General features: G+C 39.7%; 2 protein-coding genes across 5 annotated transcripts; one reads left to right on the top strand and one right to left on the bottom strand.

Annotated features, from left to right (window-relative positions):
- Positions 1-501: 501 nt before the first annotated feature.
- LOC119791827 (protein S100-B-like) lies at positions 502-1,289 on the top strand. Its single transcript, XM_038298163.1, has 3 exons — positions 502-661; positions 772-915; positions 1,090-1,289. The coding sequence occupies exons 1-3, from the start codon at positions 527-529 to the stop codon at positions 1,237-1,239; spliced, it is 429 nt and encodes a 142-aa protein (XP_038154091.1). The 5' UTR covers positions 502-526; the 3' UTR covers positions 1,240-1,289.
- On the bottom strand, positions 1,028-27,946 carry LOC119791826 (acyl-coenzyme A thioesterase 1-like). Of its 4 annotated transcripts, none has more exons than XM_038298159.1 (13): positions 25,402-25,625; positions 25,100-25,211; positions 20,566-20,684; positions 15,144-15,353; positions 14,880-14,979; positions 12,412-12,602; positions 12,157-12,332; positions 8,783-8,899; positions 8,575-8,660; positions 6,625-6,718; positions 6,105-6,185; positions 1,921-2,056; positions 1,028-1,837 (listed from the first exon to the last, which is right to left on the bottom strand). In XM_038298159.1, exons 1-13 carry the CDS (start codon positions 25,484-25,486, stop codon positions 1,737-1,739), a joined length of 1,608 nt encoding a protein of 535 aa, XP_038154087.1. In that variant the 5' UTR covers positions 25,487-25,625; the 3' UTR covers positions 1,028-1,736. The 4 variants fall into 4 exon arrangements, with proteins under 4 accessions (XP_038154087.1, XP_038154088.1, XP_038154090.1 ...); XM_038298160.1 differs by having other exon boundaries at positions 25,100-25,230; positions 25,402-25,593; XM_038298162.1 differs by having other exon boundaries at positions 25,100-25,222; positions 25,402-25,409.

Below are 27,946 nucleotides of genomic sequence, written 5' to 3'. Positions count from 1 at the left end.
ACATTCCTCATTTTAGGGAAGAAAGTGCCTCTTGTAAGAGTTGTTATAAAATACAACTTTATTCTCATAAGGTTACGACTTTATTCTCGTAATTTTATGACTATTCTCGTTGTGACTTTTTTCTCGTGATTTTACAACTTTATTCTCATAATTTTACGACTTAATTCTTGAAATAGAAGAAAAAAAATCTCTAGCCTGGCGCTAACACTCAGTCGTATTAAAGGATACTGTATACTTCACTTCTAAGGTTTGATTTGTAAAAAGAAGAAAAAAAAAATCAGCCATTTAAATCAGCCAATCCTGCTCACATACACTGAGGTTTTGTGGTTGTATAAAATTAAAGTAGCCGTCAAAATGAACACTAGAGCACAATGAGAATTAAAGATGCTTTCCTTAAGACTGCTGCAGATCTGACTGAGCGGAGCGTAAGCAAAACATGGAAAATTACACTTTTTGAGTGTATTGTGTTTGGTAAATGAGCCGACCACTTGGTTCCATTAGAGACACATTAAGTAGAGCATGGCGAATGAGAAGCCTCCGTGTGGTCAATCGATACAGCTCTGTGTCCGCTGTAAGATTGGGCGAGGTCCACAGCACACTCCTACCAAGTCCTCAGTCGCATCAAGATCCTGACTGGAAACAGCAGCTGCTGCAGATGGAGGTAAGATGAACTAATATCTTAAATAAATGCAGATTACTAAAAAAGGAGAAAAAAAACAAGGGTTCTGTGTAGGAGATAAGGATGGTTTGGTTTTAAATTGTTTGTTTCAGGCCTCTAAGGATGCTGCTTCAGAGTTGGAGAGTGGTATGGCCACTATCATTAAAGTTTTCCATAAATACTCCGGTCAAAACTGCACGCTGAGGAAGGCAGACCTGAAAGCTCTCATCAACAACGAGATGAGTCACTTCATAAAGGTGGGAAATCTATTCCAAACACGTTTTCTGATTAACAGAAGAAATTCATTTATGATTGGAAACATAAATAAAGAAAAAGCTTTGAATAGAAAAAAATCTCCCATGCAGTTTATTTTTTTCTTTCCAACTTGTCGGATTTATTTCTTCTTATAAAATCGTTTTATTCCTGAACAGAAAATTAAGGACAACGCCATTCTGGACAAGCTGTTCTACGACCTGGACCAGAACGGGGACCTGGAGATCGACTTCAAAGAGTTCATCGCTCTCATCGCCATGGTTACCTCAGCATGCCATGAAGTCTTCATTCCAAGCCCTAAACAATAAATCAGCATGATTACATTAAATACTCAATAAACAACTGCGAAAAACTGGAAGTTTGGCTTCATCTTTGGAGGTTTTGGTCGACTTATCGAGCAGCTCGTCATCTGATCGGTAAATATGTTATAGAGAACTGGAGCCTCACTTCAGGGCTGAGTAGTTTGTTAGGAAATAAAAAGCCTAGGGTTTAGATGATGCTGCTCAGAAACCATTATCCAGCTGCAGCCCAGTTTCTGCAGAACAGAGAAGGAATTTTAAAACCTAATATCTGAGGATGAGGTTTTCTCCCTCGCTGATATGAGCCCAGTAGTTTCCACCAACATAACAAACAGCTCTGACTCCAACCAAGCAGCTCCCTCCTGTGGATAATAGGCACTTCGCCGCAGAGCAGAAAACTAACTTGTAAGTTATGTTCGTTGTTTCTTTTTATGCAAATTGAACCCCAGCTTCAATTTACAGAATCGGCTTCTCAAACTCTCCAGGTTCAGCCTCTCTCCAGACGTTCAGCTCCTCAGATTTTCTTCAAAATAATCCAGAATTTTGTTCCAGGCATCTTCCTGGGCGGCAGCGTGGGGCGCAGGGTGGCCGCCCCACAATGTGATCACTGCACAACAAACACCAAACCTCATGTTTTTATGGGAATGAAGGCTAAGAGCAGAAACAGGGTTTGCTGCAGAAAAAACTCACGTTTCTTGGGTTTGACGGACCACATGGAGGACCTCACGCTCGGGGAATAGGGCGGCTCGATCAGGTGGCCCGCGCCAGGGTAGGACAGGCGGGTGAACAGGTGGGATTTACCAGCAGACCTTAGCCTCTCCTCAATCTGATGATCCAGAAAACAAGAATTAAAAGCTGGAAAATACATATAACAGATTGTAGCTGTTCACATGGATCATATAGGAAATAAAAAAAAAAGAACCAGTCCTGTCTAATGTAAATAAATATCCAAGAATGACTTAAGTGGTGAAAACCAAACCTCACACCAAACTCATAAAACTGTGATGGAAGCTAAACCAGAAGAGAAGAAAACAAACAAAAAACAACAAACAACATAATGACTTAGGCTCTTAATGGACAATTTATGAAAACTGAAATGGGTTTCCAGGAAGTAGTGTTAATAGCTTCTAATGAGGAGCCAAGGAAATCTGTGCATAAACGGTGCAAAAAAGTGCACTTTTTAGCCATGTCCCCTGGTAATTTTATGCTAAATTTACATGTGGATTGTTCATTTTGATCAAGCCTGCACAATTTTATGTAAAAGTAACAAAAATGAAATTTCTGGTAGAGAAGTAATGACACTTTCCTATTTTTATTCCATTTGAAACATGAAAAGAGGTTCCTGCAGTTCTACCAGATCAGAGCATCCAGACTCTTTTGAGTCTTTTGAATGAGTTTTATCCTGTTTAAACCTCTAATATTTACATTAGTGTGATCTTAGCATGAAGATCAGGTTGAGATCTGAAGAAAGGCGGCAGCTCTTATTGGTCTGTTCAGTGTTCAAATCTCCTAAAATGTAAATAATGGTACTGCATCTACAATTTGTACCACAATAAAATTGGCTCAGTTTAAACCTGGACTAGATTATTTCACACTCCATTTATCAAACTTTCACAAATTGGATAAATATTCCAAAAATCCCAACCTGTGTTTTAAATATTCTACAAGTAGTATATAAACTAATGTTTGAACTTTCTATGTTCTATAGTTTTTAAGCACAACCAGTTATGAAAGGATACAGATGCAAAAAAAAATAAAACAACCTTTTTGAGCCTTTATTAAACTTTCACAAACCAGATAAAGGTTTCAGATGCTGCTGCAAGTGTAGAATCATATAGTCCATCTTTGATCTCTCCAAGTACCACAGTTTTTAAGCAGGACCTGTTCTAACTTGGTCTTTATTAAAGACCCCTTATTAAACTCTCACATACATGAATAGAGGTTTCACAAGATTCTGCTTTTAGTGTAGAATAATCTAGTCTGGGGGGTTGTGTGGGGGGTACTCCGGGAGTATGGAGTACCGGGCCCTTTAATAAGGGCTGTTAGGTCTCTGTATGACCGGTGTCAAAGCTCAGTCTGCATTGCCGGCAGTAAGTCAGACTCGTTTCCTGTGAGAGTTGGACTCCACCAAGGTTGCCCTTTGTCACCGATTCTGTTCGTAACTTTTATGGACAGAATTTCTAGGCGCAGCCAAGGTGTTGAGGGGATCTGTTTCGGTGGCCTTAGGATTGCATCTCTGTTATTCCCAGATGGCGTGGTTCTATTGGCTTCATCAGGGCGTGATCTACAGCTCTCACTGCGGTTCACAGCCGAGTGGGAAGCGACCGGGATGAGGATCATTGCCTCCAAATCCGAGACCATGGTCTTGAGCCGGAAAAGGGTAGAGTGCTTTCTCTGGGTCGGGGAGGATGTACTGCCCCTAGTGGAGGAGTTTAAGTATCTTGGGGTCTTGTTCACGAACGAGGGGAAGATGGAGCGGGAGATCGCTAGGCGGATTGGTGCAGCGTCTGCTGTGAAGCGGGCCCTGTACCGATCTTTTGTGATGAAGAGAGAGCTGAGCCAAAAAGTAAAGCTCTCGATTTACCGGTCGATCTACGTTCCTACCCTCATCTATGGTCGTGAGCTTTGGGTCACGACTGAAAGGACGACATCCGGGATACAAGCGGCTGAAATTAGTTTTCTCTCCGTAGTGTGTCTGGGCTCTCCCTTAGAGATAGGGTGAGGAGCTCAGTCATCCAGGGAGGTCTCAGAGTAGAGCCGCTGCTCCTCCTCATCGAGAGGAGCCAGTTGAGGTGGCTCAGGCATCTGGTTAGGATGCCTCCTGGACGTCTCCCTGGTGAGGTGTTCCAGGCATGTCCCACCGGGAGGAGGCCCCGGGGGAGACCCAAGACACGCTGGAGGGACTATGTTTCTCGGCTGGCCTGGAAGCACCTTGGGATTCCCCCGGAGGAGCTGGCCCAAGTGGCTGAGGAGAGGGTCGTCTGGGCCTGCTACCCTCGCGACCCGACATTAAAGGTAATAAATTATTGGATAATAAATAATAAAGAAATTAAAGATATATACTCCTTTTTGTGTGTTCATTAGTTTTTTTATAAGACTGGCAAGCTGATGTGAAATGTTGTTCTCTCACAGGACTCAGTCAAAGTCAGCTATAATTAGACCAATTTTCAGCTATCGTGTGTTGAGTTAGAAGACAATATTTTGACCTCTTTATTCCTGCACCTAAAAATCAGTATGATCACTTAAACTAATGAAAACTAAACTAAATATTATACGATTATAGTAACTATGTCTATTATATAAAAGTAATCTGGAAAAAAAATGTTAGTAGAGAGAAATATAGGGCTGCAACAACGAATTGATAAAATCGATAAAAATCGACTTTTAAAAGCGTTGGCAACGAATTTCATCATCGATTAGTTGTGTCGCACGATTAATGCGTCATCCGCCGCCGCCGTCATCACATCCACTTGACTGAAACGGGGGAAGAAAAAAAAATATGACAGAGCGAGCCAGCGCCGCAGGTGCAGTGTTGCCAACTCAGCGACTTTTCGGACCCCTCCAGCGACTATTTTTAAAAAAAGCGACTAGCGACAAATCTGGCGACTTTTTACGGTGTCACTGGCGGCTTTTGGAGACTCTTACGTGAAAGCATGTATCGTTCCTTCGCTGCCGTGGGGCGCCTCCCCCATCCCAACCCCGTTCTCCCGCTCCAGCAGGAGTCCCTCTCAGCGCTGCAGTCAGAGCCGCAGGATGTTTACCCTCAGCGTCCAGACTGCAAATGAAGCTCGCATGCGCCGGGATCGAAGGCGCAAATTGATCACAATAATTAAAATAGCCTGCGCTTTGTAAAGTTAAAAAAGTCGTAACATGCAACTTTTGTAAAAACAAATTAAAATGGCACTGAACCACCATGTTTGGTTCGTTTTAAAGTGGGGAAACGTAACGTTAGTTTCTCAGGTAGCTCATCTGATGCTTTCCTTACCGTGTTAGTAGGTTACAGACAGTGATAAGGATGGCTACTTATTTTACTTTTAATTTCATTTGAATTAGCTTAAGCAGCGTTTATATTTTCTTTATAAATAAATTAACTTGCAAATTATGAAGGCAAGGCTTTTAAAGTTTAAATCTTCTGGCAAAGATAAAGAAAAGAAGATCCTGCAATTTATGGAAGTAAAGCAGAATAAAATCCAGCAAGATCAGTAATATGTCAATTAATTATATGCCACATTACCATGTAAATATCTGTCTTTGGAGGTTGTGTTTTTTAACACCCCTAGTTCTCTCATTTTTATTCAAAATACAATTTATAATTTGAATCACAGGGCTATTTTTATCTCTATGGTTCAGTATTTTCTTAAGTAGCAACTTTAACTGCTATACTTTCCTGTCTTAAAAGGCAGAACTCTTCTAGTCTAAACAAATGAATTTGTTGAAATGGGGGGCCTATTGTTTGAACCCCTTAGGGGCTTTTAAAAACAAAAATGCCTGTCTTTTTTTGCACTTTATGAAACAAAGTACCCTATATTTTGTGGATATACAGCTACATTTCTTATGTAAGTTTGCGTAGTTTTAACACAAACATTTATTTTTCATATTGCACCAGTACAGTTAATGAGCAACCTGTACTTGTGTGCTTGTTTGTTCTGTCTAAAATGTTTATTTAGGAATAAAGAGGTTAATATAAAAAATATTTGATTAATAGAAAAAATAATCGTCCAATTAATCGATTTTTAAAATAATCGTTAGTTGCAGCCCTAGAGAAATAAGTTCCCTGTTCTGTTTGATGTGGCTCTAATGAAAACCTGGATCAAAGGGATCCTACTTATTTGGACCTGGATTTAAATTCAAAGTTGTTAAATAAACATTTTTACCAGATCTGCGTTCTCAATGCTGGAGGCACTCAGGTCATCTTCCCCTACTATGTACATCACAGGACAATCGAGCTTCTCCAACTGCAAAGGCAGAAGAAAAACAAAACATCAATTTAAAGGAAAAACACAAAAACAAATGATTGAGATTGATGTTACTATATACAGGTACATGTCAAATTATTGGAATATTGCCTTAAACATAAGATATCTTTTTGCAAGTCCTTTAAGATAACAATGTGGATATTTAAAAGAGATTAATAACACTTCATTGTTTTAATTATTTCAAGCTTTTATTTGCTGCAGTTCCTGTTGTGGACTTGCCGCCATAATCCCTGTAGAAAGTCTATGGGCTTTAGTCAAGAGAAAGACCAGAGACGACAGACACAAGAAGGCAGATGACCTGAGGAATGAGCCTTGATGTAAACCACCCGTGATTCAAAGCACCAACGACCACATGTTCTTCTTTGACCGATACCGAGTCAATAAACATTCTCGCCTCCCTCCAGAGTGGTTCCATTACCTGAACAATGCTGTCAGGAGGAAGATTAGCAGGCAAGGAGACTTCTTTGAAAATGACCCGGCCCTCGTCATCAAAGTTCCAATAGTTCTGGAAACTAAAAACAAACAAACAAACAAAAAAAAAAAAGGTCAAACCAGCAGTTAAAACAGATTTTTTTTTTTTTTTACTTATCTGTAATTTACAACCAAAGTGTTTTTGTTCCAGTTAAATGTGGTCAGTTGAAACAATCCAAACATCATCAGGCGCAAAAAAATGAACAAACTCAATTTGATTAAACCTGTACTATAAACTGACTGATTATATACGAACAAGGTTTATACAGGAATAAGGAACTCTAATTTAATACTTTGTAATGCTCTTTTAAAGCTCTTAGAAATAATTTAAATGCCATCAACAAGTACCCATGACTCTCATATGTATATATGTGTATATATATAAAAACACGGCAAAAATCCTTCGTCATCTTTACTGTCAAAAGGATGCATCCATGTTCCAAATTCCTTGTTTTCCAACCAGATGGGGAAAAAAAAATAGTCCCATTCTGTAGCTTTTTCTTTGCCTTGATCTTCTTTTTCGAACATACGGCTTTACGATCAACTGGAAGCAGTTCTGCAGCAAACACGCAGAACCATTTATATCTCATATAATATATCTGACAAGATTGTTTTTATTGTTTTAACATTTTTTATTTTTATTAAAGCATTTAAATGCCACGATAGTCACATTTAATGAATTTTAATGACTTTTAATTTGAAAAATAATAATTTAATGACTTTTACTGATTTTTAATGACCCGCGGAAACCCTGACGAGTTAAGGTTTTCTAACTCTTAGTGACCTGTCTTGTTAAGTTACAACTGTATACAATATTTAACACCAATATCAGTCATTGGAAGTGAGTACATCTGGACAGTAGGTGGAGCTACTGAGTAATACAGTAGATTTCCTGATAACAGTGGAAGGTTGCTACTATTATGCTGCTATAGGCTTAGACTACTGGAGGACATGGGGACCCCTTTTTCACCCTTCTGCTTTATTCTATCTCTATTCTCCCATTCTGCAGTATTTTTTAGTTCAATCTCTAACGTTCTGCTCTCTCTGCTTTTCCTCATAGTAGCTTCATCTGTTCTGTTCCTGCTTGTCTGTGACTCCATCCTGGAGAGAAATATCAGCTGTGCTGCTGCCATCAACACCTTTGTTTATAGATGTTGGAGCTTGGCCTGTTTTTCAGTGTAGTCCTGTTTCTCTGACTGTGACTAACTGTATGACGTACTGTATGACTTGACCACATGTGGAGCTGGTAAAACACTTGCCTTTTGTATCTCTGCTTCTTTTTCTATGTCAGCTTCTGTCTACCTGAACCCAGATGGCCACTCACACCTAGTCTGGTTCTGCTGGAGGTTCTTCCTGTTAAAAGGGAGTTTTCCTCCTCACTGTTGCTACAAGCATGTCTGATGTGAGGGATTGCTGAAGAATCAAAGAGTCGATGCAATCAACTTGTTTTCCTCAGATAGAAAACTTCAAACCAATCTGACTGTATGATCTGGTTAAATTGTCTCTGTAAAGTGACTTGAGATTATGTGTTTGGCGCTATATAAATAAACTGAATTGAATTGTTATAATGCATTGACTGAAAGAAGCTGGATCTAAATGCACTCCCCACTTCTCAGATGTATTTTCTTCTACTTCAACCACTGCTCACAACTTTTTATTAAACTGCCACATAACGATTGTATAAAATACATGATAAAAGTTTACCTGCTATTTGGGATAACATTAAATTAAAGGATGTTATAAACAGGCATATAAACAGTATAGATTAGTAGAAAAGAGATCAGAAGGATCAAATACAGCATTTTTTTATTGTCCCTTGAAGAGAAGATATGCAACTTATTTCAAGTTGTCTTTTTTTCTAAAACAGTTCATCATTATCAACTAAATGATTATTTACCTATCGAAGTGCTCAGTCATGCCGTCTGAATCTGTGACCGACCACGTGCTCCCCACAGGTCCATTGATACAAACCAAACAAGATGGCTACAGGGAGACACAAAACCACAGCAATATGATCAATTTAAAGATTTCCCATCACTGGGAGGCAGAATCAGTATTCTAGATGACAAAGTGGGTTTAAAATAGGCATGAGCTTTGAGACCAACCTTTACTCCTGGTATGGTAGCGATGCGAAGCGCCAAGTAACTACCGAAGGAGAGGCCGATAATCCCGACTCTGTCAGAGACCACCTGAGGGTGATCTTGGAGCAGTTGGAAGGCGGCCTGTCAGATGATGATGGAAGGGGTTACATGTGTAAATAAAACACTTTCCACTTCGATCGGGATAACTACAGATTCATCTTTTATTACTGAAGGAAAATCATTTTAAAAATAGTGGATCATTCTGTAGGGCTGAGGACGGGAAAGCCAAGGTTTAGAAATTATTATCTCCACTAACAATTCCAAAAAATTTATTGAAAGCAAAAAAAAAAAGGACTGTATTTATTATACTACACACTGATACAGAAATAGAGAGTGATCCTTTTGGAGCAAGGTAACTATTAATAAAAATAAATGGATATCTAACCTGCTAAAAGAAAGAGAAATAAAAGTTCAATTTGTGTTTGTTCCTTGTTGCAAACTCATACATACATATGTCATCAGATCTTTCGTGTGTTAAAATGTAAAATGTCAAAACTAAACTTTGCAAAAAGACTAGTGTATATAATTTATGTATGAATACAAATCAAAAACTTCTAAGTGAAGACAACAAATATGAGTGAAAATCCCAAATTCCCAATTAAAGAAATCACATTTCTTGATAGAAATCACAAATTTAAGAGTAAGAGTTTAAAATTTACATTTAAAGGAATAGTACACCCAAAACATGATTAGCCTTCATTTTCTACTCACCCCCATGCTGAACAACACTCTGGAGTACTTTTTTGATATCTCAAATGCAGCTGGAGATCTGGGAGGCTTGCTGTCTGCTGACATTCAAATAATGGAGGTCTATGGCGCCCGAGGCAGAAAGGTCCATAAAAGTCCACAAAAAACGTGTCAATATTCCTCCATACTGCTCGTCCAATGTATTCCAAGTGTCCTGAGTGGGTAGCGTCCAGAATTTACTCGAAACTAAGTCATTTAGAATGTTTTTAGAGCATAAACAGTAGTGTATAGGATTTCCTAAAAGCGCGTTCACGACGCTACGGAAACCGCGGCAGACCAAACCAGCGCATTCAGCTCGGCAAAGAACTCATGCTCTTCCTCAACACTGAAGTCCTCAGACATTTTTCTTTCATTGTTTCTTTCTTTGCACAGGTAAACAGCACATTTCTTCTTCTACGCTTGCATTATCAGCAGAGCAGACGCTGAATGCGCACTTTCATCTGGTTTGGTCTGCCGCGGTTTCTGTAGACTCGTGAACGCGCTTTCAGGAAATCCTATACACTACTGTTTATGCTCTAAAAACTATCTAAATGACTTCGTTTCGAGTAAATTATGGACGCTACCCACTCAGGACACTTGGAATACATTGGACGAGCAGTATGGAGGAATATTGACACGTTTTTTGTGGACTTTTATGGACCTTTCTGCCTCGGGCGCCATAGACCTCCATTATTTGAATGTCAGCAGACAGCAAGAAGCCTCCCAGATCTCCAGATGCATTTGAGATATCAAAAAAGTACTCCAGAGTGTTGTTCAGCATGGGGGTGAGTAGAAAATTAAGGCTAATCATGTTTTGGGTGTACTATTCCTTTAAGAGGCACAAATTTAAGAGTGAAAATTACAAATTTCTGAGTACAATCACAAATTTATGTGTAAAAAGCTACAAGCCAACAATCTTCATCAGAGTTGTAGATTTGTGCTAAAAAAAATAGTGATTCATCCTTGTCTATTTTTCAAAGTTGGAACATTTTAACTTGTATTTGTAACTTAGAAACATATTCTAATATATGAAAGATCTGATAACAAATTTATGTATGAGTTGACAACAAGAAACCAATACAAATCTTAGATTTAATAGTATACCGACTTAGATTTATAAATGTTTCTATCTTGGTGACTGTAGGACAGGGTCACTTCCTACAATTCGAAATGTATGCTAAGGCTAGAAACTATTGGTAATAGGAAGCTAATCATCCACCTTATAAACACATATTTAATCAAGGCCAAATAATGCAAACCCAGTTGTGGTCACTGCCAGTAAGGGATGCTGTCAAGCTGATGAAGGAGGCTTATAGAGGAAGTCCTAGGGCAACAAGGGGGTATAGTGAGGCCAAGCGTGCTACTCCCAAGAAGGTTACAAAGGTAAAACTCTGTCCTGGACAAAGACTATCAGTCGGCTTCAAAGCAATTCTGGCAAAACCTCTGGCGTCTCTGGAGGGGTAAGCAGGGCTCCTCGGAAGGTGGAAGAAGTACTTTGAGAATCCCCTCAACCCGGCCGACGCATCTTCAGTAGTGGAAGAAGGGACGGATTCACCCATCGCCCAGGCTAAGGTCAGTAATTTGGTCAAAAAACTGCATGGTGGCAAGGCTTCAGGTGTAGATGTCATCCACCCTTATACCCTAGGTCTCTGGGTGTTGTTGGCTGCCATGGCTAACACACCTCTACAATATCGCTAGCAAGAAAATACCCCTGAACTGGCAGGTTAGGTTGGTGGTTCCTCGGTATAAGTAGGGGGACCGGAGGATGTGTTCAACCTATAGGGGGAATCACACCTCAGCCTCCCCGGTAAGGCCTATGACAGGGTTCTGGATAGGAGAGTCTTTCTGACTGTAGAAACTGCAGGATACTGTAGGGTAGGAGTTAGCCCAACTCCCACGTGTGTTTTGTGGACCTGGAGAAGGCATTAAACCATTTCCCTCGTCATGCCCTGTGTTAGAGCCAATGAGTAGCCCCTCCCCTTTACTCTGGGCCATCAAGTCTCTTTACAAGTGGAGCGGAAGTCGGTCCGTCCATCTATCCATCCATCCATAGGACAAACAACCATTCACACACACACTCACACCTAAGGAGAATTTAAAGAAGCCAATTTACCTAACAGTAATGTTATTGGACTGTGGGAGGAGGCCGGAATACCCGGAGAGAACCCACACATGTTCAGGGAGAACATGCAAACTCCATGCAGAAAGACCCCGGGCCAGGAATTGAACCCTGAACCTTCTTCCTGCAAGGCAGCAGTGTTAACCACTGGGCAGAAGTATGTCATCATATTCCAGGTCCATGATTGACTCCAACAGGGCTTCACTGTTTATAACCTTTATGTACAGTACTTCTAGGCAAAGGAAAGGGCCGGAGGGGTCTGGATTAAGGGAAATGTGGATTTCATCTCTGCTTATTGCAGAGGTTCAATGTGGTTCTGCTGGATGTGAATGTCAATAAAGTCAAGAACTTATGCCCCTAAAGATGAACCTTCATAAAAGGGGAAAGAACTGATAACCTTAAGTTCCCACCCAAAAAACAAAAATTTTTAAAGGCACTGGAAGACTGATAAACACGGCTGGGAGAGGATTCAGAATGCGTAGCATTAGCCTGCCTTAAAATATGAATCCCCGACGGTGAAACGATCTGGTGGACCAGGTAGATCCTTGTGTCCAAAGTATGCGAGAGAAAGGCTAACGTAGCCTTTAGATGCAAGGAGAGAGGAGCGGTATTCTAGTAGTCCTCCACCCATTCCCCATAGATCCAGAAGGGCTGGAAATGGGCCTGGGCCTGCAGGAAAACCAGCAAAGGTGGGCTATTCACGGCTCAACAGGTGTAAAATCACAGCACTAATGGATAATAGACTCACCAGGGGGAACCAACAATGTCCCTACGATTCCATTTTGACGAATGTCTATTCTCTTCACCTCTGGAGCGACATACCACCGCTCGGTGCTTACAGCTGCCAGCTCATTGAGCTGCCCTCGACTGGGTGAGACGTGGCCCTCCAGCAGGGAGATCCGCACCGTAAACGGTGCCTCCACATTTTTCTTCCTCAGTCTTAAAAAAAAAGAGACAATTCTAGTCAGAAAATAAACACTTTCTGCAGGCGTCACAAAGCATCAGTAATGTATTCCCTGTAAATGGGAATAAAACATCCTGCGGTCAGCTTGTCTAACACAGGAGTAATGAATACAGAGTCACATGGACTTTTGCTTTAAAACTAATTTCCTCTCACTGTATACCTGAACAGAAGAAATAGAATTCAATTTAATTCAGTTTATTCGCATAGCGCCAATTCCAAACACCTCATCTCACTCTACAGAGACAGTTCAACGAGATCATACTGTCAGATAGGGGTGGAACGGTTCACAAAATCCACGGTTCGGTTCGGTTCACGGTTTAGTGGTCACGGTTATTGGTTCGGTATATGTTTATTGTTACACCGAAAAAAATAAATAAAATAAAAATTATAAAATGAATGAATTTTTTTAAATGAAATTAATGAAAAAATCCAAAAATATGAATGAATTGTAATTATTTTTAATGATTCGCGGAAACCAAGGATCATTTCCGCACATTTTGCTGCTTTGAATTTAATCATCTCGGGCATGCCCTCTACGATCTCCAAGGAACTCAGAGCGGAGCGAACGGGAGCCACAGTGGAGGCTGTAGGCTTTGCTTTGTGCAGCCTGTCTGGAGCGCAGCGGGGCGGAGCGCTGACGGAGTATGTGGGATTTCGGGGTTAGCATGACATGTTGGTCATGTTGCTGTTAGCATAAACAAAATGTGTTGCACAATGCTTGCACACTGTTGCACTTTTATCCACAACTTTCTTTCCGCCGTCATCGTAGGTCACTCTAAATGCAAAGTGGTCCCATACAGCAGACCTATAAAGTGCTGCTGGCACGTCTTCCAACTCCTGTTCTTTCCCACCCGCCATACCCACACAATTCTCCACAACAACTGATTTTTTTCTGCTACACCCGTCTACGCTGCTTATCTTCTTCTTCTTCTACCGCCACCTTCTGCTCTGGAGTGTAAACGCTTCGCCTATGAGAATAAGGAGCAGCGCATGAACCGAACGCAACACACGCGAACCGAACCGAGACAGTCGAACCGAACGGTTCGGGCGGTTTTTATAAACCGTTCCATCCCTAATATATATATATATATATATATATATATATATATATATATATATATATATGCGTGTGTATGTGTATTTTCAAGCCATGCCAGGGGGGTGTGGGGGCATGGGATCAGAGATTGCATGAATGATTGAAGACTAAATTTGACTTTTGAAAATCCAATACCAAAAATGACCAGAAGATGGCAACAGTGCATCTATATCTACCACTTGCATGTACCGCATTTCTTTTGATATCCAGTTTTGCAGCTAAGTGTTACTGGAGCACAGGGTGCAGAAGCAAGCGCCTGGTTGACCTAACTTTCTGCACCAGCTGCTAAATGGCTTGCCATCTCGCCCCGTCTCCTCCAGCTATGCCCAGCGCTATTTCTTTTTGGGACCTTTATCTATGGTCATGACATCTTCCCCAGAGTTCATGAACTGCATTAGGCCCACTCCATGCAATTCTGTTTCCTCTATCGTCCTTCTCTCCAAACACAAAATTTAATTTATTTATTTTTTGACTTTTGAATGGAGCTGTAAATGGCGCAAGGTGACTTTCTGTGTAGATCTTCAGCACTGAACCACAATCTATCTGGTGATTTGAGCGCGAAACAAGAGGAGCAGGTACGCGCTTTCATAAGACCCGCCCCTTTCTTCTCCTGATTGGCTAATACTGTTAGTTTCAGAGTGCTCCTTTGCTATCATTGGCTGACAAATGTAAGAGGGATATACATATGACTTTATATTTACAGTTCAAACATTATTATTATTATTTTTTATAAATAAAATAACCAATTTTACACAACATTCATCAGTCTAATGGCAGTGGGGAAGAAACTGTTATGGAATCTGCTGGACCTGCATTGGATGCGTTGAAGTCTCTTCCCAGAGGGCAGCAGGGAGAACAGTCCAGACTGATAGGTTACGTGGCTTCTCTAAATTCTCCTTAGGTGTGAGTGTGTGCATGAATGGTTGTTTGTCCTGTTTGTCTCTGTGTTGCCCTGCCTCTTGCCCGTACACAGCTGGAGAGGCACCAGTACCCCTCACGACCCCGCCTTGGGATAAGCGTGACGAAAAATGGATGGCACTGTATGTTAACGTTTTATAATATTTTTTTCTCTGCACATTATGAGACACATGATTTAAGTTAATGCCACAGACTTCCCTCTGCAGATGTTCTCAGCGAGCTTGTTTTTACCACGTGCCTCAAACCTTCTCTTCCTCCAGGAGCAGGCTGCATGCTCCAGAAGAGTCCCATCGGCTGACAGCCCACATAGGAGCCTCCGACAGAAGGATCGCTGGTTACTGCCAAGGACACAAGAAGGATGAGGACGAAGAAACTAAATGACAGATGAATCCAACTTAGTTGTATTTATTCTTGTAAAAGCACTCTTATGTTTTCTTTATCTACCAATAGAAATCATTACATATCCACTCATTTTTCATAACACTGATTATTTTTTACTCACAGCAAAAAACTCCACTCTCGTTTGCATTATAATGAGCGAATGACTCCCATAGGTCTCCCTCATCGCTGTGCATTCTTGCACACAGGGTGACGGGACAGCGTGGGGGAAGCAGGTGTCCTCTAATGCTGACCGGCTCGTCAACAAGGCTGCGGAGAGGAGCTGCCGTCAATACAGGAGCTGGTCTGGTGTTACTCTTCCACCGAACTGCCCCTGCAGGGAAAAACCAACCAGAGAATCAGAACTTTGGAAATGCACCACAGGAAACCTTTAAAGAATGAAGTTTAGAAAGAAAAACTATCCTATACTGTCAAACAAATGATCTGTTTAAATGTTAAGGTCTTAATTCATTCATTTATAATAGATTTTGTGACACTACTAAGCTTTTTTTCACAGAGATCTGGAAGGAAATTGGTAAAAAAAAAAAAAGGGCATCATGCAATAAAGGAAACCTTTCACTTTACTGGGCTGCATCGCTGGAAGGATAGAGACCAAAGCTAGGCTTATACATCGGCTATATTAATGACCGATTGCAGAGTTTCTTTCTTGTACGGATATGTGTTTAGAGTTTTGTTCTATTATTGTTGCAAGAAGGTATGTCCTAATACAACTTTTTTTCCCCTTCGGATACAATACTGTTACTGCAGCTTAGTGAACAGACCAATGCCAATATTTACTCGATATGATATCAGCAGGAATCATAGCAGCTTTATTACTTAATTTGTATTGTAGAAAGTAAGAAAAGCTTTGATCAACTGATATTACTAAAACAGAAAACCATAGTCAACAACAAAAGATATTAGAACAACTGACTCATGTAAGATGATATTGTAAGGGATGAGTTATAGAAATTGTAAGTGATGAGTTATAGAAACTTTGGATGCAGAGAGTTTCTATCAGCCTGAGAGTATCACTGGTTTAAGACACAGGACCAGATTTTGTCCCAATGATCAGAACTAACAAGGTGAGGCTTTATTTTAGGGATGGGACGATTTATGAAAACCGTCAGAATCGTTCGGTTCGACTGTAGGCCCATTCATACCTCACGTAAAAGACGGATACGGATACGTGTGGAGTGTTTCATACGTTCTAATCGTCGATTTCGTCCGTACTTTGACACGAAAATTGGGAGCTTACGCTTACGGACAAACGGATCAATACGGAGCAATACTACCGGAAACGGTGGGGGCGCTATTGAGTTTTTAGTACAAAATGTCAACAGAATCAGGTCTTGGACCATCGCCATGTTTTGATCAATGACGAATCATTGGCGCCCAGCACTGCCACCTAGAGGAAATACGGGTTATTGCGCACCTCAACGGACGGAGGTATGAAGGAGTCAACGGATAGAACGTACGGACAGAAATACGGACGTGCAGGCCAAACGTGAGGTATGAATGGGCCTTGTCTCGGTTCGGTTCGCGTGTGTTGTGTTCGGTTCATGCGCTGCTCCTTTTTCTCATAGAGGAAGCGATTACACTCCAGAGCAGAAGGTGGTGGTACTGCGACCAAAGCCAACCACCAGTAGTAAACAAGAAGAAGAAGAAGCGAAGCAGCTTAGCCAGGTGTAGCAGGGAAAAAAGTCAGTTGTTGTGGAGAATTGTGTGGGTATGGCGAGTGGGAAAGAACAGGAGTTGGAAGACGCGCCAGCAGCACTTTATAGGTCTGCTGTATGGGAGCGCTTTGCATTTAGAGTGACCTACGATGACGGCGGAAAGAAAGTTATGGATAAAAGTGCAACAATGTGTGAGCATTGTGCACCACGTTTTGTTTATGCTAACAGCAACACGACCAACATGTCATGCTAACCCCGAAATCCCTCATACTCTGTCAGCAACCCCCGCTACGCTCCAGACCGGCTGCTCAAAGCAAAGCCTACAGCCTCCACTGTGGCTCCCGTTTGCTCCCCTCTGAGTCCCTTGGAGATGGTAGAGAGCATGCCCGAGATGATTAAATTTAAAGCAGCAAAACATACGGAAATGATCCAGGGTTTCCGCGGATCTTTTAAAATAATTAGAATCCATTATTTTTTTGGGGATTTTTTCATTAATTCCATCAATTTTTATGGGATTTCGGTGTAACAATCAACATGTATCAAACCGAACCGAAAACCATGACCAGAAACCGTGAATCGAACCGAACCGTGGATTTTGTGAACCGTTCCACCCCTACTTTATTTAGTTTATCTACTTGCAGAAAATCTTTCATTTTAATATGAAACCCTTTTGTTTCAACTTTTATTACAAGATGCTAAAAAAATAACCTGCCTTGCCCACAGACGGCAGTTTCCTGCAAACCATTCCTGCTTTAAGAGTCCTGGGAGTAAACGCAGCATTAGACAAGGGGCCGTCCAAGATTTGGATTCAATGAGAACTTTATTTAAAGTTTGATTTTTAAACCTGTGTGGTTTAAATCGTGGGTTGACCCTTGGACTGCCCACATGACCTGCAGCGCGAGGAGCACAAAATCAGATTTTCTTTTTAAACCATATTTTCAAAGGGGGGTTCGGTGGGCACTAAAATTAGAATTTAGGTATATGTGCATATCGTTAAACTATCAAACATCAAATAATATTGAGGTTAAAGTAGTTTTGAAGATAAATAGTAAAACAAAAAATGTCACATTTTTAATTACCTGAAATACAAAACATTAGATGATTAAAAGGAATAACGAAAAATAATAGATATTAATATTGGAGATCATCCGTCCCTCTTCTCCCACTTATTTCGCCAGGGTCGTGTTAAGGCTAGTGCCTATGGGCGAGAGGCGAGAGACACACAAAAAATACAATCATACACACACACACATTCACACCTAAGGATAATTTGGGGCAGCTCAAACTGCTCAAATTGCCAATTTTTTCTTTTTATTTTTTGACAGCCTCTCATTGCAAAGCAAAAATGCAGGCAATCCTTCCGCATTGATATTGAAGGCAAATGATTCGGTTCATTCTTTGAATTCTCTTTTCTCATCAGCCATCTTCCTTTTTTCAATTTGGAATCCATTGTCTGAGACACACCTGCAGCTTCGTTTGCCTGGCTGCACGCCACGCTGGTTGCAAGTTATGACCACTGATCTCTATGGCCATGACGCAAATTGTTGTTTAAAGTTATTTATTATACAAATGTGTACAGCATTGGAAAACATAATTAAGTTTTGTTTGACCTCCTGCACACCATATTAAAACAAAACAAAAAATCGATTTTCATTAATTTTTGAAAAAACTCCAGGGAGCCGCAAAGGGGGAGCTAAAGAGACTCATGCGGCTCCCCCCTCACCCCCGGCCTAGTTGTTACATCAGTGAAAACCTGAGAAGGTGGCAGGTACCCAGCTTGATACCCACGATCTGAGCAAAACCTTAACCCCTGATTGCTACCCGGGCGCCACACAATGACAGACCATTGCTCCCCAAGGGGATGGGTTAAATGCAGAGTGTGAAATTCCCGTTTTGGATGATCCTCCCACCACCACATTGTGTTAGTATTTTCTTTTCTTGCTTTATATTATATTACAATTTATGTTTAAGTTGGTTATTTTAGACAGGTATTTTCTAATGGGTGCACACTTTAATTAATGTCTGTCTGAATGGTTTATTTACACTTGTTCTTTTGTTTGAGGTGCTGCTGATACAAATCAGCTGGAGAAGGAAATCTGGAGCGTGTCATCTTTGAAAGACTGACGGGGGAGACTTGTTTCAAGAAGTTTTCAATTAGTTTGTCACTTAAATACTCACTTATTGTTTCTGTTAAGTAAGTTAGTTTTGCTTTATTTGTTTCATAGAATGGTTAATTTTGTATTTATTGGTTCTTTTGTTATGTTGTGCCTCCCTCATTTTGTCGACTTGGGTTACTCCATCCCTTTTTAAGCAGCCTTTAGTTCTTTGTTTGCAGGTCAGTTATTTTGTTTTAGTTGGATCCCCAGTTGACCTCAGTTAAGTTGGGCCCAGATTCTGTATTTAAGTTATTTTGTATTGCTTTTGAGCCTTTGTTAACAATTTTTACTAGTGATGGTGAGATGAAGCCTCATGAGGCATTGAACCGTTTGGCCAAATTGCTTCAACGATCCCCACAGTTCATGAGGCTTCATGTGAACATGTCACCACCTACTGGTGGACAGCAGAACTACAGTTTGTAATAAAGTCTGTGATTTTTTTTTTTTGCAATTGTTTTTCTTTTTTTTCCCCTTTTAAGTTCCCTTGAAATTGTTAATGGCTGGTGTGTATAATAAAATTTTTATATATTTTTTTTAAGTGTAAAATTTCTTAGAACAATCATTTAAGGTGCACGGTTTTTCTGCCATTTTAGTGAAATAAACTCAAGCAGACAGTGAAAGTGTTTGTGCAAATTGGGCAATGATGAACAAAATGAAAGGTGTTAGTCATTTTTATTCAAACATGATAGTTTTTCCATGTTTTTTGGTTTTAATCAGGTTGGAAGTTGTGTTCAACCAATCTTTTTACTAAACCGACCTAATTTTCCCAATCTATATTTTTACTCGGGCAAAACAATGCAAATTAGTCTCATCAGCCAAAAGAATTAAGTTTAATCGCAACTTTCAAAAGAGACAGACTGGTTTTGAACCATCAACCTCTAGCGTGAGAGTCTGTCCGTTACAGAGGACGCCACTCATATAGATGGTCTGTCGTGGGAGAAAATACTTCTTAACGCTGACAGATTAACACTGGCTTTGTCTGGTGGTTTTACTCAAATTTTGATCATTATATTGTTTATTCAAACCAAATTAGCTTAAAGCAACTACATTGGTTGGAAAAACAACCAATCTATTATTAGGATCTATCCAAACTTTATCCAGCTGACAGCATCTCTCCTCCAATCTTCCACATCTTGACTGAACACTGAAGCTGTGTAAATGCCTGTCAAAATTCTTGCGCTTCCCGAACCACTTACCGAACCGGTCACGTGGTATCACGGTAGCGAGGCCTCGGACGTCATCCATTTTGGCACCTCCTCTAAATGAATCACGCCTCGACACGCGCTTCGAGGAAACGCCCCCTCCATTACTCGACACACGCCTCGAAGCCTCGGCTCATCTCATAACATCACTAATTTTTACACAATTAAATGAAAGCACTTTTTCAGATTTTGAACACCTTTTGTCCTTATTTAAGTTTGGTCCCTCACATCCCCAAAAGGGGTTTACAATATACAGAAGCCAATTAACATAACAGTCATGTTTTTGGACTATGGGAGGAAGCTGCAGTACCCGGAGAAAACCCATGCGTCCACATGGAGAACATGCAAACTCCATGCAGAAACACCCCCGAGCCAGAAAATCGAACCTGGAATCTTTCGCAAGGCAGCAGTGCTACCCACTGCTCCACCATGCAGCTCATAATGGAGATCATTTAAATTTGAAATGAATATACATAGACTTTAAAAAAACCCTCTCCAAACCAAAACCTTACCTGTGTGACGCTGCAAACCTGCCAGTTCCCAGTCCACACGGAAGCCTGCTTTAAAGAGCTGCCTCATGGTTCTCACACTCACATGTGCCCTAAACATTATGCCGTCTCTGAATGGCCTGCTAAAAGAAATGACAAACAGTGGAATATTGGAAAAACCATCTGGCACCGTCTGCAGACAGTAAACATGTCAAACAGTAAACTGCACACATGAAGCTATGTTTACCTTAGTTACTCCAGAAATTAACCTTGGACCTTTGAGTTGTAGCATGACTCAGCATTAAATTGTGGTTTGAATGAAGAAAAACTACTAAACATTAACATTTATGCTAGATTTAAACTATGACTGTTTTTTTATATATATATATATATATATATATATATATATATATATATATATATATATATATATATATATATATATATATATCATTGTTGCTCTTTTTTTACCCTTTTATTTAACCAGTACTAACCATTGCACAGTGAAGGATTTCTATATAGTTTTACTGCAAAGCACTTTACAGTAACAAATTGTAAAAGTCATATATTTATACATTAAGGAGAAACACATCAGTTTCAGAATAATGACCATAGTGTGGAGAAAGGTGATATACACTGAGAAAGAATGCAAAAAGTAGTTACAGTCATCCCAGAATAGGGAACACTGTCCCTTTAAGAATGTTCTATCAGCCAGATGGGCTGACTGAGAAAACAATCCTAAAGTTTCAACATAAACTCCAATTTACAGCATAACTGTGAGCTTGCAGTCAAAATCTACACAATTTCCTCGTGGAGGAAAACTGGATCAAACTGGAAGTTCTTCTTCTTCTTCTTTTTTTTTTAATGGCGGTTGGCAAACAACTTATAGGTGCATTACCGCCACCTTCCAGAATGGAGTATGGATCAGACAAACTATTATATTCTCCCTAAAATAGCCGTTCTTCTTAGAAAATTAAAAATACTCCCAAAAACTACATCCCCAGATGACCTTTGAAACAATTCCCTTATATCTAGTTTACTTTTATTCCTGTCTAACTCTCTACACAACATCTCTCTTTCCTGAGTATATTTATTGCATTCTAAAAAAAACTATGTTGGATAATTTCTAATTTCCCACAAATACAACACCCTGTATTATGCTTATTCATTATTTTAAGAGACTTTCCAACTGCAATTATTAGCAATAGATTGAGAAACTAAAGTCAGATCAATAGCCGATTCCTTACCTCTTACCAAGTCTACCTGAGTACCTACCCCGTTATTTAAAACTACCAATTCTTTTTCTTCAATGTTCTCTTCTAAAATTCCTCCATTATAATCATCTTGATCTCCCCTTAAAGTGCTATGTGCATTGAAGTCCCCACACCAAACTATTTTCCCTCACCAGTGTTCTAATATTGTTTCAAATTTTATCTTTTCTATTTTAAAGATTCTATTAAGGATTGTAATAATTTACAATTTTAAGATTCCCTTCATTTGTCCAAATTTCTACTGCAATAAATTCTAAATCTGATATTATTTAGAGCTGAATGAATTTAACTTTTCCTTTTATAAATATGGCACATCCTCCTCCATTCCCACTTGTTCTATCTTTACGTAATATTGAGTAACCATGAATACTAAACTGTAATGATGGCTTGAGCCATGTTTCCTGAATGCATATTATATCTGTTTTTTTATTTAAATTTTTAATGAAGCCTTTAAATTCCTGACCATTTGCTAATAAACTGCGAGCGTCCCATTGTAATATTAGAGTTATGTAATGATTTGAGAGGCCTCATTTTCCAGAGATCCTTCCCCATGCCTGAGCTCATCATGAATTTTTTCCCAAGACAAGTTTTTGATACTAAAAAACTTTGTAGCTGCCTTAACTATAATTTTTATTTTTTCAGTTTTAGTTTTTGCTTGCTCTGAACAGTTTATGATGTATGCAAGAAAAGGAATCAACTTTTCTAATGTAACATTACACTGATTATTGTCTGCCATCCTTTTCCTTTCATAATTTATTTTCGGATCATTATCATTCTTTTTAACTTCTTTCACTGCTTCAGCGTAAGTAATTCTCTTTTCAGTTTTAACTTTCTGGATTTCAGCTGCTTCTTTCCTTACCACGCACCCTGCATACGCTGCACTATGATTTCCACCACAGTTACAGCATTTAACAGGATTATCTCCACACTCACCATAAGGATGTTCACCTCCACATCTACCACACCTCTGTTTCCCTTTGCAAACATTTGCAGTATGTCCATATCTTTGACATTTGTAACATCTTAGAGGAGGTGGTATATAAGCTCTTACATTGAAACTCATGTAGCCAATCATCACTTTATCAGGCAGAACTCTACCTTTGAAATCCAGAAGAACAGATGCACTGTCCATTTTCTCCCCATTCCTAAAAGCCTGTAAACGTTTGATGCCCATAATCTCTCCTCCTCTTATTGTTTTCTTTAGCTCCTCCAAGTTTTCTCCTACCGGAATCCCTGATATTACTCCTTTCACTCCTCTTTCCTCCCCAACTACCTTTCTTTCTATCACTTCCCTTTTACACACCATTTGTAATTTTAGGGCCTTGTTCTTTTGTTCTGCATTTTTACAAATGATAAGTAAGCTTCCATCCCTCAGGATTTTAGCTAACTCCACGTCTCCAACAAATTTCTTTAGTCCATTCGACAAGGTGATAGGACTTACTCCAATCATATCCTGTCCAGCCTTAAATTTCAATATGACTTTACAGTCTTCCATCATAATTTTCTTTCTTGTCTCAATTCGTTCTTCCTCATCCTCAAGAGATATTTTTCCAACATTTAATCCCTTTTTAATTTTATCTCTTCCCTCTCTTCTATTTCCTACCCTAGACCATCCTGTATCCATATTTTCATCTTCCGAACACCCCCCACTACAACCAGCCATTGTCTTGATCCACTCACAAACCAGATTATGCCAAAACCACCTTTAAATTCAACATATTACTCGCCAAACAATCTCTAGACCGCTGACTCTCCTCACATGCGGTCGGGGGCCGTCCGGATCACTCCCCTCGTGTCGCGTCCAAACTGGAAGTTTGTTCACTTTCCCCCTAAATAATCACATCTGCAATCAGTTTAAACGTTACCTTTTGTTGTTCTTCTTCTTGGTGTGTATCGGGGGCGCATTACCGCCACCACCTGGCTGGGAAGCGTAGCCCAACTTCAGGATTAAATCTTATCAGATAAATTATTTAGTACTATAATTTAATGCAGTTAAAGCTGTGAATCAGTTATCTACCAGCTTCCTTCTTGATGGTTTGTAGGAACATGCTGTCCCACCATCTCTACTGAACACACATTTACCTCTTCTCAGTGTTTTCCCTTTAATGAAAAGATTTCTGCTTCCCTCACTATGCTTTACATTGAGATATGAAATTATATATTCAGTATGATTTCTTTCTGTAAAGTTATTTTTTCTGCTGAATTATAAACAATGAAGGAATTAATGAATTAACTGATGAATGAATGGAATTTATTTAATAATAATAATTGAACTTTATTGATCTCATATTGGAGAAATTTACCTCTACATATAACCCATCCCCTTGGAGAGCAGTGGGCTGCCATTGTGGGGCGCCCGGGGAGCAGTGTGGAGTTAAGGGTCTTGCTCAGGGCCCCAGAGTGACAGTCTGTGGGAGTGAGGCTGAGACTCAGAACCTTAGGATTCCAAGCTCTATGCCCTAACCACTAGGCCACCACTCACCCATAACTTTTATTTGTTAATTCCAGAAAATTAACAAATAATACAAATGATGATAGATAAATCAATTTTCAAAAATATTTCGAACAACCTAACAACAATGTTTGTATTGTTATAACACTTTACATTACAGTACTTTATTTTTTATCTTTTAACTCTTCACTATTATGTTATTTTTATACATTTTGCTAAGGTCTATATTTGTGCAACATTTTTTGTATAATCTTTTTGCTGCTGTAAACATCAGAATTTCCCCATTGTGGGACAAAGGGATTTTCTATTCTATGTACCACAGCAATTGGTTAAAGGTTGAATAACAAAAAAAAATCCGTTCCAAATAAATGTAATTGATTTGAACAGAAATAGAAGCTAATAAAACAAACAAAATGTTCCTCTTAGTAAACTTGTCAGTGTACATAGGATAGTATACAAAGATATGACATTTGATCATGACTGAGTCCATGCAATCAACTGGTTTTCCTTTGATAGAAAACTTTGAATCAGTTTGACTGGATGATCTGGTGAACTGTAAAGTGCCTTGAGATGACATGTGTTGTGAATTGGTGCTATATAAATAAACTGAATTTAATTTAGTATTGATTATTGTCTTACGTAAATTGTCTGAAAAGGGGGATTTAAGGAGTTTGTGGGGGTTGTTTTTGTTCTCTTTCAGTATCTCCGTGCATCCACCAGACTGTCACCATCTCCTCGCCAGAGCTTTTGCCAGTATTGGGTACTCTAGCCCCTCTGAGTTTTGCTGCGTCAATACTTTGAGTTATGTTTTTTTTCTGAGACCTCAAGTTCTTACCCAGTTTTTCTCTTGTGAATCTTTGTCAGGATTTCTACAGATCCACTGGCTAAAGCTGGTCCTTCAAGCCCTGGAAGGAATCCTCTGGTCTCGCTGAGAAAGAAACTTCTCCCTGCAGACGATCTAACGCTCTGTTATCAAGTTTGGGGTTCACCATTAACTTCCACGTCTTTTATAAAACATTTTGGTCTGTTTAGACTAAAAAAAGTGAAAGAAAGCCATGAAAGTTAACTTCTAATGGTTCATAAAGGACAATAGAGACATGGGTATTTAATCTGCAAATAAGCAAAATTAGGCGTTACCTCGACCACTAGATGGCAGCAATGTGCTTCCCGTGTGAGGCTTGGCATTTCTACAACCCAGAGTATCTGTGTGTCTGTCCGTCATAAAGCAGTCTGTTACTCCTTCCCCAGGTGGAGAACTTCCTGGCCTCCAGAGAGCAGCAGGAGAAACCAGAACTGGACTAGAAGCGAAAAGTCATCTTCAGAGGCAGAAAGCCAGCTCTGGAAACAAAGCTCCACCTCCTGATGCGGCTATACTCTAAAGCAACGCTGCCCTCTGGTGTACAAGTCTGGAAATTGTACACAGTAGATCTGAGCAGAATGTCATCATAAGAATAGTTACATTTTGAAAACTTGTTTAAAACTGTAATATAGATAAAAAAAAAAATATATAAAATCCTTTAATCAGAGGGCATTTTTTCAGAATTTTATCTTTGTTTTTTTTTTGGTAATAGCACTAAATAGCACCTGATATCTTTTCACTTCCTTCCTATCTCTATAAGAACTTGTTGAATATTAGTTTCAAAAGTTTGTTGTGTGTTTCTAATGCTATTAAATATTTATTAGTCTTTCGACCCAAGTACACCTATCTTTTAATAACCAAAATAATCGTTACTAAGGATTCAGTCATTACAATTAGAGTGAATGAGGACAAAGATGTTAAATGTTTGAATGAAAATTTCAGAGATATGTAGGCACTTTGTTATTTACTTCTTTTGTAAACCATCTGAAATTAATCCACAAGTGACCATTAAAAGAGATTCCTTAATTTTCCAGAAAAAATGTCTTGTTTTTGAAAAGTGCTGCTTTTATTGTGTATCTTTTTTCACTCTGATCAATGATGTTGTAGCATTCTGAGTAGGCCTCCAAACGCTAAAGTATGTAGTGCAAATGATCAGGGCGGGACTGATTTGTTTTTGATCCGTCTGCTCATTTTGTATTCTATAGGATCTGATAAAAGTATATCTGACCGAAAGCTCAAAATTCAATTCAGTTTATTTATATAGGGCCAATTCCCAACACGTAATATCAAGGCACTTTACAATTCACCAGATCATACAATCAAATTGATTCAAAGTTTTCTATCCAAGGAAAACCAGTTGATTGCATCGACTCATTGACTTGAAGACAATCCTTCAGACTAAGGCCCCGTCCACACGAAGCCGAACCCTGGCCTAAACGCACAAATTTTTCACCAAACCAGCCTTTCATCCACACGAAGCTGGCGTTTCGGGGGTCTGTAAACGATCTTTTTTTTATTCAGCCTTCAGAGTGGGAAGATTTTGAAACACCGTTTTCGCGTTTCCATCTTTAAGCTCTAACCGCATTTTTTTTTTTACACAGTATCACAACAACAATGGCGCTGTACTGTGTTGAATGGTTGCTGCTCATGCTACTCACCCTGCTGTCGGGCTTACAACAGAATCTTCTTCTTCTGGAATATCTCCAGGAAGAACAGAGCAATATCAACGACATAGTTCAGCACCTGAATTTGACTTAACCACGAAAATGGACCCGCAGGGCAACTATGTATAAATATTAGTGCGCATGCCCAACATTTCGTCGCTTATTTTTGCTTTGGCACCACAGCGCCACTTACAGGCCTGGCATACATCTTGCAGCGTTTTCATGCATTCGTGTGGACGATCACATTTATTTTACGTCTCCATGTGTACGACAAACGTTTTGGAAAATATCAGCGTTTCGTGTTTGTTTTGACTTCGTGTGGACGGGGCCTAAGCATGCTTGTAGCAACAATTGAGAGGAAAAACTCCCTTTTAACAGGAAGAAACCACCAAGCAGAACTAGGCTCAGTGTGAGCGGCCATCTGCTGAGGCCAACTGGGGTTCAAGGAGACAGAAGCAGACATACAAAAAGTAACTGTAAAGGGGGCCCCGTCCAGGAAACACACAGCCAGGCAGAGGAGCTCTGAGCCAGCTCCCATGTCAAAGGATGAAGAGAGCACATCCAGCCAGTCACGGTCAGAGAAACAGGACCACACTGGAAAACAGGCCAATCTTCAACATCTATAAACAAATGTGTTGATGGCAGCAGCACAGCTGATATTTCTCTCCAGGATGGAGTCACAGCCAAACAAGAACAGACCAGATGAAGCTACTATGAGAAAAAGCAGAGAACAGAACGTTAGAGATTGAACTAACAGATTCTGCAGATTGGGAGAATAGAGATAGAATGAAGCAGAATTATGAAAAAGAGGTCCCTGTGTCCTCCAGCAGTCTAAGCCTATAGCAGCATAACTATAGAGATAGCTCAGGATAACCTCGGAAACTCTAACTATAAAGCTTTATCAAAAAGGAAAGTTTTTTTATTTTTTTATTTTTGTTTATTTATTTATAATAAAAAAAAGGAAAGTTTTAAGCCTACCCTTAAAAGTAGACAGGGTGTCTGCCTCACTCACTAAAACTGGTGGTTGTAATAAAAGTAGTAAAAGGTTGTGATAAAGTAAAATCTTAAAGGAATAGTACACCCAAAACATGATTAGCCTTCATTTTCTACTCACCCCCATGCTGAACAACCCTCTGGAGTACTTTTTTGATATCTCAAA

The sequence above is a fragment of the Cyprinodon tularosa genome, unplaced genomic scaffold (genome assembly GCF_016077235.1).
Source record: "Cyprinodon tularosa strain WSP-4 unplaced genomic scaffold, ASM1607723v1 ctg40, whole genome shotgun sequence".
NCBI classification, from domain to species: domain Eukaryota; kingdom Metazoa; phylum Chordata; class Actinopteri; order Cyprinodontiformes; family Cyprinodontidae; genus Cyprinodon; species Cyprinodon tularosa.
The sequence above is the reverse complement of the archived record's forward strand: the minus strand, read 5'-3'. Positions and strand labels throughout refer to the sequence as shown.

What these genes read in the sequence shown, in the direction of transcription:
- LOC119791827 (XM_038298163.1), top strand. Translation starts at nt 527, where the DNA reads ATGAGAAGCCTCCGTGTGGTCAATCGATACAGCTCTGTGTCCGCTGTA. An exon ending in AGCAGCTGCTGCAGATGGAG is followed by an intron (nt 662 to 771) that starts GTAAGATGAACT and finishes TGTTTGTTTCAG; the next exon opens with GCCTCTAAGGATGCTGCTTC. An exon ending in AGATGAGTCACTTCATAAAG is followed by an intron (nt 916 to 1,089) that starts GTGGGAAATCTA and finishes ATTCCTGAACAG; the next exon opens with AAAATTAAGGACAACGCCAT.
- LOC119791826 (XM_038298159.1), bottom strand. Translation starts at nt 25,486, where the DNA reads ATGACGGACAGACACACAGATACTCTGGGTTGTAGAAATGCCAAGCCT. An exon ending in TCGGGGATTCATATTTTAAG is followed by an intron (nt 8,900 to 12,156) that starts GCAGGCTAATGC and finishes ATCATCTGACAG; the next exon opens with GCCGCCTTCCAACTGCTCCA. An exon ending in CTACCATACCAGGAGTAAAG is followed by an intron (nt 8,661 to 8,782) that starts GTTGGTCTCAAA and finishes GTCTCCCTGTAG; the next exon opens with CCATCTTGTTTGGTTTGTAT.